Raw genomic sequence first — 16234 nt, 5'->3', positions numbered from 1 at the left:
TCCCAGCTGTCGGCACAGAGCCCACTGCGGGGCTCGAACTCACGAACCGCGAGATCATGACCTGAGCCGAAGTCGGATGCCCAACTGACGGAGCCCCCCAGGCACCCCTCATTAGACATCCTCTTACGTGTTTTTGTCTCTGTAAGATTACCTTCTCTAAGCACAAGACCTTGGTCTTAATCACCAGCATTTTACTGAATGTACCACAAACTGGGCTAAGGGCTTTACCCACCTGCATTGTTACACCTCACAATGACCCCACCTGACCAGTATTGTTTCTTATCTCATAGAGAAGAAAATTGAGGTCCAGAGAGGTTAAGTCACCACCCCAAGCTGCACAGCTGGCCAGCGGTAGAGTCTGTTTGCTCTCCTCTACATGTCCAAGTCAGCTTAGAATCCCTGGGCCTTGCTCCATAGCTTTTCAGCAAATGTTTGCTGTATTCATTTAAAAAAAAAAAAAAGTTGAGGGGCGCCTGGGTGGTTCGGTCGGTTAATCGTCTGGCTTCGGCTCAGGTCATGATCTCACGGTCCGTGAGTTCGAGCCCCGCGTCGGGCTCTGGGCCGACGGCTCAGAGCCTGGAGCCTGTTTCGGATTCTGTGTCTCCCTCTCTCTCTGCTCTTCCCCTGTTCATGCTCTGTCTCTCTCTGTCTCAAAAATAAATAAACGTTAAAAGAAAAAAGGAAAAAAAAAAAGAAAAAAATACAAAGAGAAAAAAAAAGAATAAAAAAAAAAGTTGAGTAGATCAGGGCTCAGTAGATCAGGGCTCAGTAGATCAGGGCTCAGGATCAGCTCCGGGCTTTGAAGGAAGGCAGAATTGAGGTAGGCTGAGAGCAGAAAGCAAACACTCCGGATCTAGTTAGAACAAGTACAATGTGTGTGCATTGAAGCGAGAGAAAAGAGAGACACAGACACACGCTCACAGGCACTGAATCGGCCCCTGGGCCGATCCGTGCGGAGGAAGCCAGCAGGTAAGTTGAGAAAGGCAGGTTGAGGCCAGGTGGGTAGCAGCCTTGAATGGCCAGCGAAGGCGGCTGAACTTGTTAGAACATCAAGGACACGGCCGTCCCTGAGATCACGGAGGCCCTCCTTGACTCCTGGACCCGAGGAGACACCTGGCAGCATCTGACGTCTAACCTCACACCCATCGTCCAGCCCGAACACCCCGGACCCAGGGGCGCCTCCCCAGGGCACACCTGGAGGGCTGAGGGGGTGGCCCCAGGAGGACACGGTGGACGGGGGAGGCGCTGAAGGTCAGCGAGGCGGACACACGCCCCTAATGGAGGTAGCGGAGCAGTGCCGCTGGGCACAGACACAGGCAAACACGTTTGAGCAAATTGGAACGCCATAAAAGTCTATTACAGCAAATCAAACAGCAGTCAGCATGACAGCCATTAGCCTGAAATGAATACACGGGGACTTAATGAGGTCTGTCGAGGCTGGCTTGGTGAATTAAGTTGCCAATTCTAGCAGGATTTCCCTTTTCTTTACGGACTTGAAAGCATCCACGCTGCCTCGTTAGGGCTTCGACAAGTGAATTGCAGGGCCTTTCACCCTGATAAAATGGATAATTACATGTAGAACAGCTTAGTGAGGGGAGAGGGCTGGGCAGGAGGGGAACCAAGAACAAACAAATCCAAACACACCTGTCTGGCTTCTCCCGAGCAGGGGCGGGGCCAGGGCGGGGGGGGGGGGGCTTCAGGGGGGGTGGGGGGCCGGGCGGGGGGGCCGGGGACAAATGAGCTCCCAGAGAAAGCGGCAGTAACTGGCCTCGATCCGGCCTCCCACTGGCTCCCATTCCAGGCCTGAGGACGTGGGTCCCCGTGGGTCATGCCTCCAGGCAGCTGAGGATGGGCTGCCCTGGCACCTTCCAAGCTCAGGTGGGGAGGGCCACCGAGGTCATCCTCCAGCGCTTGCTGTCGCCCGGGGGACTTTGTTAAAAATGCAGAGCCTGGGCCCCCTCTTTCCAAACAACACGTTCAGAATTGCAGGGGTGCGGGACTATGCATCCTAACCAGTCCCCCAGGAACTTCTGGCGCGGCCTTCCGATTCATCCCTTCTCTAACACTCAGTACTACCGAATGTTCTACTACTACTGAGACAGTTCTCCTGTTTCTGTTTGCATCACTCCAGGGCTGGGGAGCTCAGTACATCTTTGGTAGGGTTGTGGGGGGTGACTGGGCAGTAGGTTTCAATATTAGAAACTTCTTTCTTCTGTAAACTTAGAATTTGCCTCCCTATATATGCTCCTGACACCCATCCTTGTGTTCTGGGCACAAGAGGCCCCCAAATTATCAGTGCTCCTAGGGGTGGGGACAGTGAATGTTGCCAAGGTGAGGGATGGGGTGCCGGTAGCTGGTGTGACCACAAGAGGAGCTCAGTAGATGGAAACAGCCCCTGGAGCTCGTCTGCCATCCCTTAAGGGATGATGAAGTATGGAAGGAGAAGTAGGAGCTTGTCCCGCTGGGATTCATCCTCAGACCACGGGATATCGGCCCAAGAAGGGATCTGGTCCACCTTCCCAGTTTAACAGCTGTTGGCATCGAAGCCAGCAGGGGCGGCAATAGGCCCAGAGTGTCACCCAGCCGGTCGCTGGCACAGCCAGGACAAAACCCCAGGTGTCTCGACGTCTTCCACGGTACAACAGAGGGGCTCCGTGGCTCGCCTTGGCCAAATTCAGCTGGAAACCCACCTCCTCCAGGAAGCCTGCTGAGATTTCTCTGACCACTCTGGCCCCCCCCCCCCCCCCGCCAGCACTGACACCTCACGGGGTCTCCAGTGCCCGCCTCTGTCTCCGACTTGCATTTTCATCCCGTTCACATCTGTGGGGCCTCTGCCACATATCACACTTCTCAAGGACAGGGGCCTGAGGTTGCCAGGGTGACCTCAAGACCAGCGGGAGGGCCCCGCTCAGTTCTGGGCCGGGAGCCAGCGGGCCCTTTGCTGGTACCCCAGCCGGGGCCCGAGTCAGGCAGCTAAGTGCTAGCTCGGGTGACCACACCGGGCCAGGGCTGGTCAGTGCCAAGCCACCTCGGGTCAGGAGTGGCCAGGCCTCCATCCAGCTGACACCACACCCGACCAGCCACACGGAGCAGCCCTAACTAGGGCATCGAGTATCGAGCCAAGCAGGTGACCTGGGGATGTTTACACGTGAGCAAGTAAACCCCACAGGACCTCCTCCAAGAACTGTGTGTCCTTGTAGCTGGCCCCTCTCAACCCACCCTCTCTTCATCAGATGGGCATCGGGCAGGCCACTTTATCCTGTCTGTCCTCTGTTTTTATGAGATAAGGAGGACTACGGCCCAGCGAGTTTAAGTGACATGCCCAGAGAGGTTAAGTGACGTGCCCGCAGAGACTCGGCAATCTGGAAGCAGAGCGGGGGGCTGGGCCTGGGGTCCCTTGCCTCCAGTTCCGGCTCCTGTCATTGCACATTCTTCTGGCCTCCCAGGTCTCTGTGCAGTGAGGGTCTGGCACAGCACCAAGCCCACGGCAGACACTCAATAAATATTTGTTAAATAGATGAATGACTGAAGAGGCTCTCTCCTTGGAGGCAGAGGCCTTTGGAGAATCCCAGGGGATTCCAGCAGGGCAGCGTTGGAGGTCACATCTCTCCCGGCAAGTGAGGGAAAGGCTGGCCTCAGCCCAAAGGCTGGGGAGGAGGGACGTGACCTGTCGTCCCCTTGCCGTTGCTGCTGCCCGCTGCCCCCTGTGAGGGAAGGCAGAGGGCAGCCATGCCTGCCAGGATGGCAGCTGAGCAATGGGTCCGAGGCTCATTAACTCCGAGCCGTGCCCTTGGTTTCTGAGCCTGGGCCCAGAGTGCAGGCTGGCACGTAGAGCCCCTTAATTAAATTAGGGAGACTTCCAAACGAGAGGGGGCCCGGAGCCAAGCTGCAGTCCCGGACACGTTGGCCACAGCTCAGGGCACTGTGTCCCCATGCTTGGGACCGCGGGCTCGCCTCCTCCTGTCCTGCCCCATCAGGGGAAGGGCGTGGGAGCCTCTGCTGTGTTCTCACCCACACATTTGTCCTCACTTCCCGCCATCTGGCACAAGCATAGGACAACTGGCTCACAGCTGAGCAAGGAGGGCCAGGAACAGGAACGTGGGGGGCACGAGACGAGGTCTCTTCATCTCTAAGCGTATCTGAGGCTGCCCTCAGAGAATCAGGAGGCTCAAAGGCAAAGCTGTGCGACCTTGGGTAAGTCACTGTGCCACCATGAGCCTCAGTTTTCTCATCCACACACTGAACAGATACTTTCTGAAGACGCTTCTAGGTTCCTGATCCGTGACATAGAATACAAAGGGGCTGGAACGCTAATGCCGTGGTGCCGACCTGCCTGTCTCCAGTGGATTCCATCTCTCAACGTTCCCATGCCAACCCTTTACTGCTGCCGCCCCACCCGGAGCCCCGAGGGCAGGCCTGAGGGACGCCCGGTAGAAGCTCTTTACCCCACCACCTCCAAGGTCTTTGAATTGCTAACTGCCAGCCCAGAAGACTGCCATCAGTCACGGGGAGAGGGACAGTAAGCGACGAGAACCCTAGTACCATCGGGAGCCAGCAGCCAGCTCATTAATGAACCGGTTGTAATGCAATAATTTGTACTTCTCAATTACCAGCAATGGCTTGGTTTTACATGTATGCGCTCACGCAAACACAGAGTACACAGACGACCCAAAGGAGCAGAGGCCCAGGGAGACAACGGGGCTCAAGCATAAGGCTAGGGAAAGAGAGTCCCTTCCTGGAGCCACCTGCTTCCTGTGTCCTGGGGGTGGGGGGACCCGTTCTGGCCACAGCAAGAAAGCCTGGGGTCAGGCCTGCCAACCCAAGCGCCCAAGGCCCGCACTGGCTATGAATGGAAGGAAAGAGGTCACACTGCCCCTCCCATCTCTCGTCCTGTCCCGCGTCCAGCTGGAGCGGTGGGTCTCGTCCAAGGCAGGCCTTCCATCAGACCTAAGGCTACCATCACCCCTTCTCCTTGGCCAGCAGGCGGGTCCCTACCCTCAGAGGTGCTGGCATAGTCAGCAACCTGCCCAGAGCCGGTGCCCCAGCTGAGGCGCGGTCTCCAGCCTATTCCCAGGTGGCCCTGGGCCGACCGCATGCACCCCACCCCGTGTCCCTCAAGCGTGACGCTGGGGGCTCCTACCTCAGGGATGCGGACGCTGTAGGGCTGATTGTGAAACGTGGGCGCGTTGTCATTCACGTCCCCGACCTGGATGTTCACCTTCCGCGTGATCACCTGGCAAGAAAAGGGTGGGGATTTACTGTCTCTCTGCATAGGCCTCAGCCTCTTTCCACCCAACAGCCGGGGACCCTGCCTCCCAGGGCAGCAGGGGCTGCAGGAGACACTCACCCCCTGGTGGTCGCTGACAGAGAACTCCACTGTGAACTCAGACTTGGTCTGAAAGAGAAGACAGGGAGGGGGAAAAGGCAGAGTTAGAGAGAGGCGCGCTGGGCTCCTGAGTCCTGGGCCCTGGGCTCTAGCCCGGGCTACGCTTCTAAATCGCCGTGTGCTCTTGAGCAAGTCACTAGACATCTCTGTGGCCACTTCATCAAATGTAAGGAGAAAACAAGGGTTGGGGTTTTCAAACTCATACCTTAATTTGCTAAGGGCTGCTTGTCACCCGTTCCCGCATCTCTGGAAAATATCCTTTAGGGGAACATTGGCTCGTGGGGGGTAGACTTGTGCATACTATGAAGCGACCGTTCTATGGCTCATTGTCCTTCCTACCCATCCAGTGTTGCCCCTTGTTTGGGGACACCCCTAACTAACCCCATTCCCTGGCCCTGGAAGAAGGACACCATTTAGGCAGGAAAGTGCTACTTGAAGGTGAGAATGGGGCCTCAGAGGAAAGCCCCTTAAAGATGAGGAGCCACTCTCCCTCAGTGTCTGCCTCCGCCCCCAGGAAAGGACTAGGGTAGGCTTATGGCCAGGTCATACCTCTCTGTCCAGCGGCTGCCGCAGCCACACCACCCCTGTGTCAGGCTCCACGGCAAAGAAGCGGGAGGCCTCCTCCCCAGACACGCCAAACACCAGGGGGTCGTTGTCCATATCTCGGGCCAGCAACTGGGTCACAGAGGAACCTGGAAGAGCCATGGGAGAGATCAGAGGGCAAAAATGGGAGGTTGGTCCATTGCTCAGTACCTCGCTCAGGTGGCTGAATCCCAGCGGGAGAAGCCACCCAGAAGACCGCCAGCAGGTGATTACTGTAAGAGCCCGGTGCATCTCTGGGCTCTGACTCAGGCTGCCTGCCTCCATCGTGGCCACTCAACACTGTGTATGTGTTTGTAGCCGGGAAGTGTCATTCACCACGTTTTAGGTGTGTAATGAACAACTGTGACCTGTGCCTGTCCCCCCTTTTCTGATTTTAATTTGGAGACCCCCTTCTCCGACTGGCTCAGATGGGGGGCCAGCCCTTCAGTTCTTTTGTTCCAGGATGGGCACATATCTCAGCCTTAGCCAATCAAAGCATTCCATCTCCCTAGTCACACTGATTGGTTCAGGGAGGAGCATGTGACCCCAGCTAGCCAATCAAAGCCAGCCCTGGGATTTGTGCTGGAACCACTGGGAAGGAGGAGCCTTCCTTCCGCTGGGGTTGCTAAATTGGCCCCGCCGGCAGCCATCTTTGGCTTGCCCAGGAAGAGACTGTCTGAGAATGAGGCCAACAAGGAGAAAAACAGAGCCAAATGCTGCACAGAAAAATGGCTCCTGAAAGTTTGAGGGTGTGCAGACAGCTGTGCCTGATATAAGCTGTAACCTCTGGACTTCTCGGCTACATGGGCTAATAAATCTGCCTCCCCCTCTTCTTTTTTGTTTTTTTGTTTGAGTCAGATGAGCTGGATTTCTGCCTTTTGCAAATGGAAGCACCCTTTCTAATTCAGAATATGTTACAAAACTTGGCATTCACCCAACAGTGACCAGGTGCAGGCCTTGTGCTAAGTGCTGGAGTACACAGAGGTTAGGAAGATGTGACCCAGCCTCGAAGAACTCCAGGCTAGGACTGGCTTTAGGTGAGGTTTCTGTCCCCAGGAAGAGGACTGAGGCTGTCCATCTTCTCCAGGAATCACAGCCCTGGCCAGAAGCCCCCAGGATGCCTGGCCTACAGCGATAGCGTAGGGCATCTTCTCCCGGCGATCACAGCCCTCTCTAGGTAGCCTTCAGTCAGGGTGCGCAGCCCCCCTGGTTTGTCTGGGATGGAGGTGGAACACATACTAAAACCAGGAGGTCCCAGACAACTGGACTGGCTGGCCACCTTAGTTTCAGGTGGTCCTCAAGCCTCCAGGAACTGTGCAAAATGTTGAGAATACAGTATTGCTTTCTGCAGAGAGGATCTATAGCCCGATTCTCAAAGGGGTGGCTAGATTAGAATCATGGCCTTGGGCCAATCACTGCTTTTAAAGCCTCAGTTTCCCCTATAAGACGGAACAGATATGCTTTCTTCCCCAAATACAGATTCTTATGTTTACTGAATAGCTCTGATCATCAAGCTAAGCAAGAAAGGATTGCAAACTCTGGGACTGTCATCTAGAGAAGAACGCTAATGAGCTTTTCTAAAGGACAGTTCTAACATGACAATGACAACTAAGGTTTCTGTGCGCTAACCACATTCTAGACAGTGGGCTAACGGGTTTCCGTGGACTTTCTGATTCGATCCTTATTGCTATTCTCCCCATTTAACACATAAGGTAACAAAGAGTGTTTAAGTAATTAACCACGGCACACAGTAAATGGCAGAGCTGGAATTCAGATCCTAGGCATTCGGGGTCCAGAGCCCATGTTTCTTCCCATGACCCTACACATCTCAACGCTTGATATGTGAACTCCAGATGCAGGATTTCTATGAACATGACCCTATCAGACCCTAACCAGAAGCCGAACGCTTGGAAAAGGAAGACACTGGGCAATCACTGGGCTCTTAGGATATAGCAGACACAGTGCTAGGCTCATCCACATGGGTTCTCTCATGAAATCCACCACCACCACCCCCAGCAACTCTGTTTAGTAGCCATTATTCTACCCATTTTACAGACTAGGAAGTTGAGGATCAGTGAGGCAAAGTGTCCTCTCCAAGGTCACACAACACAGCAGGATATGGCAGCATCCAAGATAATGGGAGAAGGTGAGAGGTAGGAGGAGGAGGAGGAAGAGGAGGAAAATCATAGAACAGAGTTGGAATGGCCTCAGAGACATTTTGGAGAGTCCAGGTCCAACCTTCCCATTTTAAATATGGAGAAGCTGAAGGCATTTAGCTAGTTGCTCAAAGTACAACGGTGGGAAAAAGAGTCAGTCAACTAGAACCCAAGTTTCCAGACTCCCAGTACAGTGCTCTTTCTGGATGAGGAAGGAGGAAGAAGTCATAGATAGACCAAACACCTCACAAGGCATCTATATTGTTCAATGGCAAGCAATTGTTTTATTTTTTTTAATTTTTTTTTTTTTTGCATTTATTTATTTTTGAGAGACAGAGAAAGAGCACAAGTGGGGGAGAGGCAGAGAAAGAAGGAGACACAGAATCCGAAGCACGTTCCAGGCTCCGAGCTGTCAGCACAGAGCCCGACGCTGGTTTTGAACTCACACACCGTGAGATCATGACCTGAGCCGAAGTCAGATGATCAACCGACTGAGCCACCCAGGCGCCCCGCGATTGTTTCATACTAAAATAAATGGGAACGTTTTGGAACACAATCTAACAATTTATTTTTTTTTTTTGAAGAGAATTTTTTTTTTTAATGTTTATTTATTTTTGAGAGAGAGAGCATGAGAAGGAGAGAAGCAGAGAGAGGGGGACAGAGGATCTGAAGCGGGCGCCGTGCCGACAGCAGAGAGCCCAATGTGGGGCTCGAACTCACAAACCGTGAGATTAAGACCGGAGCCGAAGTTGTATGCTCAAACCAACTGAGCCATCCAGGAGCCCCCGTCTAACAATTTATTTTTAAAGACATAACCTAAAGCAATAAAAGAATTTCCAGCCTCCCCCTGACTTCCAGGCATACCCGTATCCTTTCCATTACCCTCAAGTGTCCTTTAATGGCAAAGTTTGAGGAACACTGACCTACTTCCCAATTTCTTGGGGAGATTCCCTAGGAGGACAGGTCCTGCCCGTCCACTACGAGCCCATGGCAGCCCCCTGGAGTGAACACTTCACTTGCCAACCACCTTCAGGGGCCAGCCCAGGTGGGGAATATGGGACCAAGCTCTCTGGTAGCCGAGGGGATTCTGGAAAAGACCACACTGGCCCTCTAGCCAAGGTCAGATGACTCGGTCTGATATCCCAAATGGCTCTCTCGGGCCTGGTGCTCAGGCCCTTCCAAGAAGGGGGGCACTGGGCAGGACATGGATGGGGCCATCAACTGCTGTCACCCACCCTATAATTTCCCGGACTTTTATCCATTTTCCCCTCAATTATGTGCTGCTCAAAATGGTCCTTTTCGGCTTCCTCGCAGGCTCTTGCCTGCTTACGCCTTCTTTGTGTCCCAGGTAATTGCTAGTGACCTTTTCTAAGTGTACTAATTAAAGGTGCCGATTTAATATTATATTTAAGACAAGACGCCCCGCAATTTTCCAGCTGGGCACGTGCTCCCCCGCCCGGGGCTGTTCTGCTACTCTGTAGAAGCTGGGCCTCGCTTTGGCTTCTCCTGGGCACGGGGTTCATTTCTCCAACAGGGAGGCTTCTAGCAACCTCTGCACCATTCACCCGGGAAAGAGGCCAATCTATGGGGCCCAGCCCCAGCCCAATGGCCCTAGAAGCGGCCACTCAGGAGAGCCATCCCGGCTATGGGACCATGGGGTACACATCCCACATTCTAAGTTTGTTTCCTGGCAATACACCCTGCGACTCAGGCTTTGGAATACCTGGAGTTTGGCTTTGTTTTGTTGTACAACTGGGATAAAATACATCGTTAACCATTTTAACGCATACCATTCAGTGATACTGGTACATTCACAGTGTGGCCCAACCACCACCACCATTTGCTTCTAGAATATTTTCCTCATCCCCAAGGAAACCCAAACCCACAAAGCAGTCACTCCCCATTTCCTCCCTCCCCCTGCCCTGGCAACCACTAACCCACTGTCTGTCCCTCTGAATTTGCCTGTTCTGGATATTCCATATGCATGGAATTATTTGAGATGTAGTCTTTGGGTCTTGCTTCTTTCACTCAGAATAAAGTTTTCAAGGTTCACCCTGTTGTGACACGTATGAGTACATTAATCCCTTTCCATTGCTGAGTAACACTCCATCGTATGGAGATACCACATTTTGCCTATCCGTTCATCCGCGGACGGACGTTTGGGTTGTTTCCACCTTTTGGCTATTGTGAATGGCGCTGGTATGAGCAGTTGTGGACAAGTTTTTGTTGGAACACTTGTTCTCAGCGCTTTTTGAATACATACCTAGGAGCAGAATTGCTGGGTCCTGTGGTAATTCTACATTTAACTTATTAAGGACCCACCAATTATCTTCCACAGCAACTGCACCAATGATATGGTGCATCCCACCAGCAAGGGATGAGGCCTGGAGCTCCTTCCAGTGGGAGGAAGGACACTCGGTGATTCACCGGGGCTGGGCGCCTCCTGTACGGTGGAGAGATGGGAACCGGGCAGCGCTCCCTACCCGATGCTACCGGTACCCTGCCCACTGGGCCTCAGCACATCCCAATGTCACACGTGCCAGCCCGACCTCCAAATGCCAGCCTGGGGACCCTGTGCCTGAGGGTTCTGGCCTTCTGGCCGCAGTGCTCAAAGAATGACTGAGGCAAAGCCTCGGATGAAGAGTTGGCAGATAACGGTTCCAGCTCCCTCACCCCTCGGGGGCTGGTGCAGAGGCCGCATTATACGCTGGCTCTCTGAGTTCCCCATCGGGACTCAAGCTCCAGTGGCCCTCAGAGCGGGGGGCAGGGGGCAGGGTGTCTAGCTGGTCAAGCTTCTTCTCCCTGTCTCACCTCCTCGCTCCCCACCTCCACTTCCCAGAATCCCTTCCCAACAAATGGTTTGCACTTCAACCCTCATCACAAGGACTGCTTTGGGGGGAACCCACATAAGATACCCCCTAAAGTTGCAGCAACAGCATCATCCAGAAGCCTGTAACAAGACAGACGACCAGGTCCCGCTCACTCCGCTGGCCCGAGGAGAGCCCAGAGTGTGAACGTTTAAATAGCAGCCCCGCTCTCCCTACAAGAGACCCCGCCGCACAGCCAGGTTAGGAAGTCGGGGGACTGGTTTATAGCAGGGTGATATTCAAATATTTAACAATGGGCACAGTATAGGCATCAACCGATCAGAAAGGATGCCGGCCATAAACAAGCAGACCGGCGAGTACTGCCTGTAAGTCAGCCTGGTTTATGGCCCACATTTTAGATGCAGAGAAAAGCTTCTCGGGCCCCAGGATGATTTAAAGGCTCAGTCTTCGGGCTCTTGGCTCAATCAGTGCTGCGGGAGGACTCTCTGTTCTTGGCACCCGCCCCCACCCCCCCTCCCCAGCCTCACGGGGAAAGGCAGCTCAGCAAGGCTAGCCCCTCTCCACTCTGTGCCAGCCCAACCCGGAGTCGGGGGCAAGCTTAACCTCATGGGTAGAAAGCAGGACTTTGAAGACCTGAGATTCCTGGACACCCATGCTCACAGCAGCATCATTCACAGCAGCCAAAAGGTGGAAGCAGCCAAGTGTCCATCGATGGAAGGATGGATAAAGAAAATGCGGCGCATACACGTAACGGAACGTTATTCAGCCTTAAAAAGGAAGGGACGCTGTGCTCAGTGAAGTAAACCAGCCACACAAAAGACAAACACTGGATGGTTCCACTTACACGAGGGACCGAGTGTAGTCAAATTCACACGCTCTGGAAGTAGAAGGTTGGCTGCCGGCGGCTGGGGGGGAGGGAGGAATGGGGGGTTGTTGTTCAGCGGGTGCAAAGTTTCAGTTTTGCAAGATGGAAAGAGTTCTGGAGACTTGTTACGTAACCACGCGAACGCACTGAACGCTACTGAACTGAACGTTCAAAGATGGCTAAGATGGCAAGTTTTCCGTTATGTGGATTTTACCACCATTAAAGAACTTAAAACCAAAACTTAAATCGGATTATGTGCAAGGCCCTAGCGATCTGGCCTGAGACACCTCCCACCCGCATCACACACAGGCCCCTGGACTTGCCCCTCCCTGGCCCTTCCTTCTGTTCCTGAACAGTTTGTGGCTGCCCCAGGGCCTTTGCCCCGGTTGTGCCTTCGGCTGGGAGTGTCCCTACCCTGGCAGCTTCCTCACTATACACCTCTCAGTCCAAGGGCTACCTTCTCAGAGAGGCCTTCTCCAATACTCGATCATACAGAGAGAGTCTATCTAAAGAGAGGCCCCGTCACTCTGTGTCCCTGCACCCCGTGTCATGGTCTTCACGGCTCTCCCTGCTCGGAGCTGATTTTGTTTGCTCACCTGACCTGTAGACTGCGTGCCCCAGCCCCCTGCCTGCCACACAAGCCTACCCATGTCGGCTCCATGGGGTGCGGCCTGGCCTGTCACGTTCCCTGTTGTACCTCCAGGGGCTGGCATCTTAGGGGCGCTCAATCAAGGGCCGCTGGGTGAACAAACGAGTCCTGCCAACTGCCGGAAGTCCTATGCAACAACAGTCCCCAAAGTTGTGTAGATCTGTGAGCCACAAGGAAGGGAGAGAATATAGCCAGCTAATTCCTAATTATGTATACCAATGGACAGGAAAAAGCATGGCTCATCAAAACCTAACAATGCCCAAACCAGTAGCGCTTGGGCGCAGGCAGAATCATAGTGGGACACTGGCTGGGGGCCCAGTGTCTCAAGAAGTAGATCTGTACCCCATCCTTTATGGCAGTGTACCCCAATCTGGGGCCATGTACTCTATCCTGTGACGCCGTACTCCATCCAGGGGTAATGTACCCTATCTTGGGACCATCCTCCCCATCCTGGGCCATGGACCCTATCCTGGGGGCTGTGTACCACATCCTTGAGGCCAGGGACCCCATCCAGGGGCCCTGGCTGGGGTGGCGATCCACTCAGTAGGCTACAAATGCGCCTGGGAGGCACAGGCTGGCGACACATCTCCACAGTGGCCTCAGCCCCTCAGCAGGAGGCCACATCTGTCTTCCTGGCAAGGGCTGGACAATAACAGCTCTCCCTGCAGCCGTGCTGGGCCCACGCCGCTCGCCGAGATGACTGCTATTACTATCATTGTTATTTGCACCGAGGGGCACAGGCTGGGGGTGGCGTGTCAGGCACTCCCGGAGAGCTGTGAGTTTCGCCTGCCAGACGAGGGGCGGGCCAGAAACTCAGGCAGGGCCGCGGTAGCAGCAGGGCTTGGTGCTTATTCTAGACGGGGGAAGGTGACAGCTGTCGGCTCTCCGAACACGGACAGGGTGCCACAGGATGGATGGAGGGCAGAGAACACTGCGCTCCTCCCGGCGTCAGCCTCCTCCTGCAACAAACCCCCGCCTGTGCCGCCCCCCACTCTGAGCCCTCCCGTGGCGCCCGCAGAATTCAACACACTCCTTCCCGAGGCGGCCGACGCCCTCCCAACCTGTGCTCAGCCCCCTGGCCAGTCTCATTCCCGCTGCGTCCCTGGGGCTCGGCCCGCCAGGCAGCTGCCCTCCCTCAGGCACGCTGTGGTCTCCACGCTCCTATGCTGTGCGGCTATTCCTTCAGCCTGGAAGGCCGCTCCTCCTTGCCACGGCCCCGCAGTCCCAGTCATCTGTAGATGTGTGCCTCAAATGCCACTCCGGTCACACGGTTCTCTCCCCTCGGCGCTCCCTGGGCCGCCGTTTGTACCTCCATGCAGCACAGCACGGCCATCGCCCCTTGAAGACGGAGGCTGATGTCCTGGGACGTGTTTGGCAAACCTCCCCACCCCTCCAGGGTTAACTGTGGCTCCTCTTCTGAGGCCAAGGAGCTAGCCAGTTCCTTCCCTTGCCCAAGCAGACGCTGCTCATCGATCGTGACTCCCTTTTCTGTTGCCATAGTCAACTCCAGAACCCCTTGCAACACTTGGTCGTATGCAGCCACTCCTGGCCAATCTGCAAAGGCGTGTGAAAGCAAACCTAAAAGGACTTCTCATCAGCCCTGACCTACTGGCCCTTCCCATCCAGGGGCCACAGACCTTGCAGTCGGCTCCTACCAGGCTCAGGGCAGTGAGAAGGGACAGAATCAGACGTGGAGCCTTAGGACGAGCTCAGAAACCAGGGCTAGTCACGGCCGAAGTGAGAACCAAAAAAACAAAGCGCCCCATTGTGCAGCGGGAGAAGCAGGGGTCCTGGCAGGGACAGGGCTGTGCCCTGGCGAGTGGCTGAGTCGAGGAGCAACAGATGACGGGCCCTGACCCCAGATTACAGGCCATGGGTTACGACCAGGTCTTTCTGAGAATAACCACCCTCCCTTCGCCATCGCCACGGGATCTGCCGCACAAGCCCCAAGCCCACCCTTCTCCTCCTGGTCCGGGGGGCCCAGCGGCACTGGTGTTGGTCTCTGTCACAGCCAGGGGCTCCTGCCCTCTGCCGCTCCCCCAGGACGAGCCCCCCAGAGCCTGGGCTGGCCTTGGAGCCTACAATCTCATTTGTCTCTCCTCTGGGATCAGACAGGCCTGTTAAGAGTCTTGATTCCTGCGGATAATCTCATTTGTCTTAGGTTCACCCTCCCCATTCTCCTGCCTTTAGTCAGGCTCCTTCCTCCTCATACCTCCCTCCCCACCCCAGGGGCCTGAACTTGGTTTGACCTCCGAGGAGCTGATTTTTGTTTTGGGTGTTTGTTGGCGGGTCCTAGGCCCTGCTCTATCCCCCCCAGGGGAAGCCAGAGAGAGCCTTGACGCAGACCCCCCCTCTCCTGAGAGGCAGGTGGCCCCCCGGCCTGCCTCTGCTGACCCGCCTCCTCACTCGCATCAGAAAACCCTTGCTCTGGATAAAGGGAGCCGTCTGTCTGCAACACCCGTGGCCACGTTCTCCCTCTCCTGCAGCTCGGTCCCCTCAGAGCAGATGGCACGAACGGTCAGGCGGAAAGGAAACCAGCACTCACGGAGCATCTACTGGTTGCCAGGCGCCATGCCCAGTGGTTTTCATTCATTCCCACTGCCATCTATTTCTCACCGTGACCCCACAGAGAGGGACTAGCGTCCCTACTATGCAGACGAGAGAAGCGAGGTGCGGAGGGGTAAAGGGACCGACCCAAGGTCCCACAGCTAAGAGGTGGCAGCACGAGGATTTGAACTCTAGTCGGTCTGACTCACCTCCACCACCCTCACGGTTTCTATCGCAAAGCCTTTTATCCAAGCCCTAATCTGAGAAGCTAAGCATTGCCCTCTGCTCACCCGCCAGAGACCGACCCCCCCAGACCCCCTCCGTGTATCAGGCCCCTCCATAGTTTAGGCCGCCCTGGACCCCTGGGTGACTGGGCTGGGACGAAGAGGAGTACCCTTGAGGCAGAGACTGTGGGCCCCCCCTCTTCCATCACCCTGCCACAGCCCGCTTGTCACCAGCTAGCAAGATGGCGAGTCCCTCGTGAGAGTCAGAGAAGGGATGGCTGGCTCACCTGGGCACGCAGGAGTCCGAGGGCCAAGGGGACAAGCTAATTCAGCAGAGAAGGAGACATTAAGCAGGGCGGGATGATATAAACCAGAAGTTTTAGCGGCAGGGAAGAGGAGGAGCGACCTGTCGTTGTTGTTTTAAAGCAATAAATCCCAAGAGGAAAGATCAGACATAAAAATATTTGAGGGACGTGGCCCCGAGTCTCAGAAACTCAGAGCTCTTCCTCTTCTGGCACAAGAGAACAAATAAAATCACCATTGCCAAGGGCTGCCAGGCCCAGTGGCAGCCATCAATGTGCTCTACGCCCCTGTAACCTTACGAGTCACAGAGAGGTTCAGGTACTTGCCTAAAGTCACACAGCTAGCATATGACAGAAGCGGGATTGTTCAGCCACCCATCTAATCCCCGGTGACGCCATCTACAGTCCTTCATTCATTCACTCCGCAAACGCTGCCTAGCACCTGCTCCGTCCTGGGCGCTGGTGATACAATAGTGAACGAAACGGACAGAAGTCCCTGCCTTCCTGGAGTCGACATTCCAGTGGACACAGCTACAGACATTGCATGCTTTTTTCCTGGCCTCTCACAGGCACACGGGGGAAGCGTGAGCCAGGGGTGTGGGGTTTGGTCACAGTCCATATGTACGAAGAACCCCATTCCTACCCTTTGCCCTGGTTCACGCATGGGCTGTGACCCCCAGGATGAGCACTTGGCA

At 55.1% G+C, this 16234-nt stretch overlaps 1 protein-coding gene across 9 annotated transcripts in view; it reads right to left on the bottom strand.

Annotated features, from left to right (window-relative positions):
* CDH23 (cadherin related 23) overlaps nucleotides 1-16234 on the bottom strand; it is a 420227-nt gene that overhangs the window by 286500 nt on the left and 117493 nt on the right. For all 9 annotated transcript variants that reach the window (XM_040485294.1, XM_040485295.1, XM_040485296.1 and 6 more), the window contains exons 4-6: nucleotides 5936-6078; nucleotides 5348-5395; nucleotides 5141-5233 (exon numbers count right to left, since the gene is read on the bottom strand). In XM_040485294.1, coding sequence (XP_040341228.1) covers nucleotides 5141-5233; nucleotides 5348-5395; nucleotides 5936-6078 — 284 coding nt within the window. The remainder of the gene's footprint in view (nucleotides 1-5140; nucleotides 5234-5347; nucleotides 5396-5935; nucleotides 6079-16234) is intronic.

The sequence above is a fragment of the Herpailurus yagouaroundi genome, unplaced genomic scaffold, assembly GCF_014898765.1.
Source record: "Herpailurus yagouaroundi ecotype Mexico unplaced genomic scaffold, PumYag 163, whole genome shotgun sequence".
Classification (NCBI taxonomy): Eukaryota; Metazoa; Chordata; class Mammalia; order Carnivora; family Felidae; genus Herpailurus; species Herpailurus yagouaroundi.
This window is presented reverse-complemented; position numbering and strand designations above follow the sequence as displayed.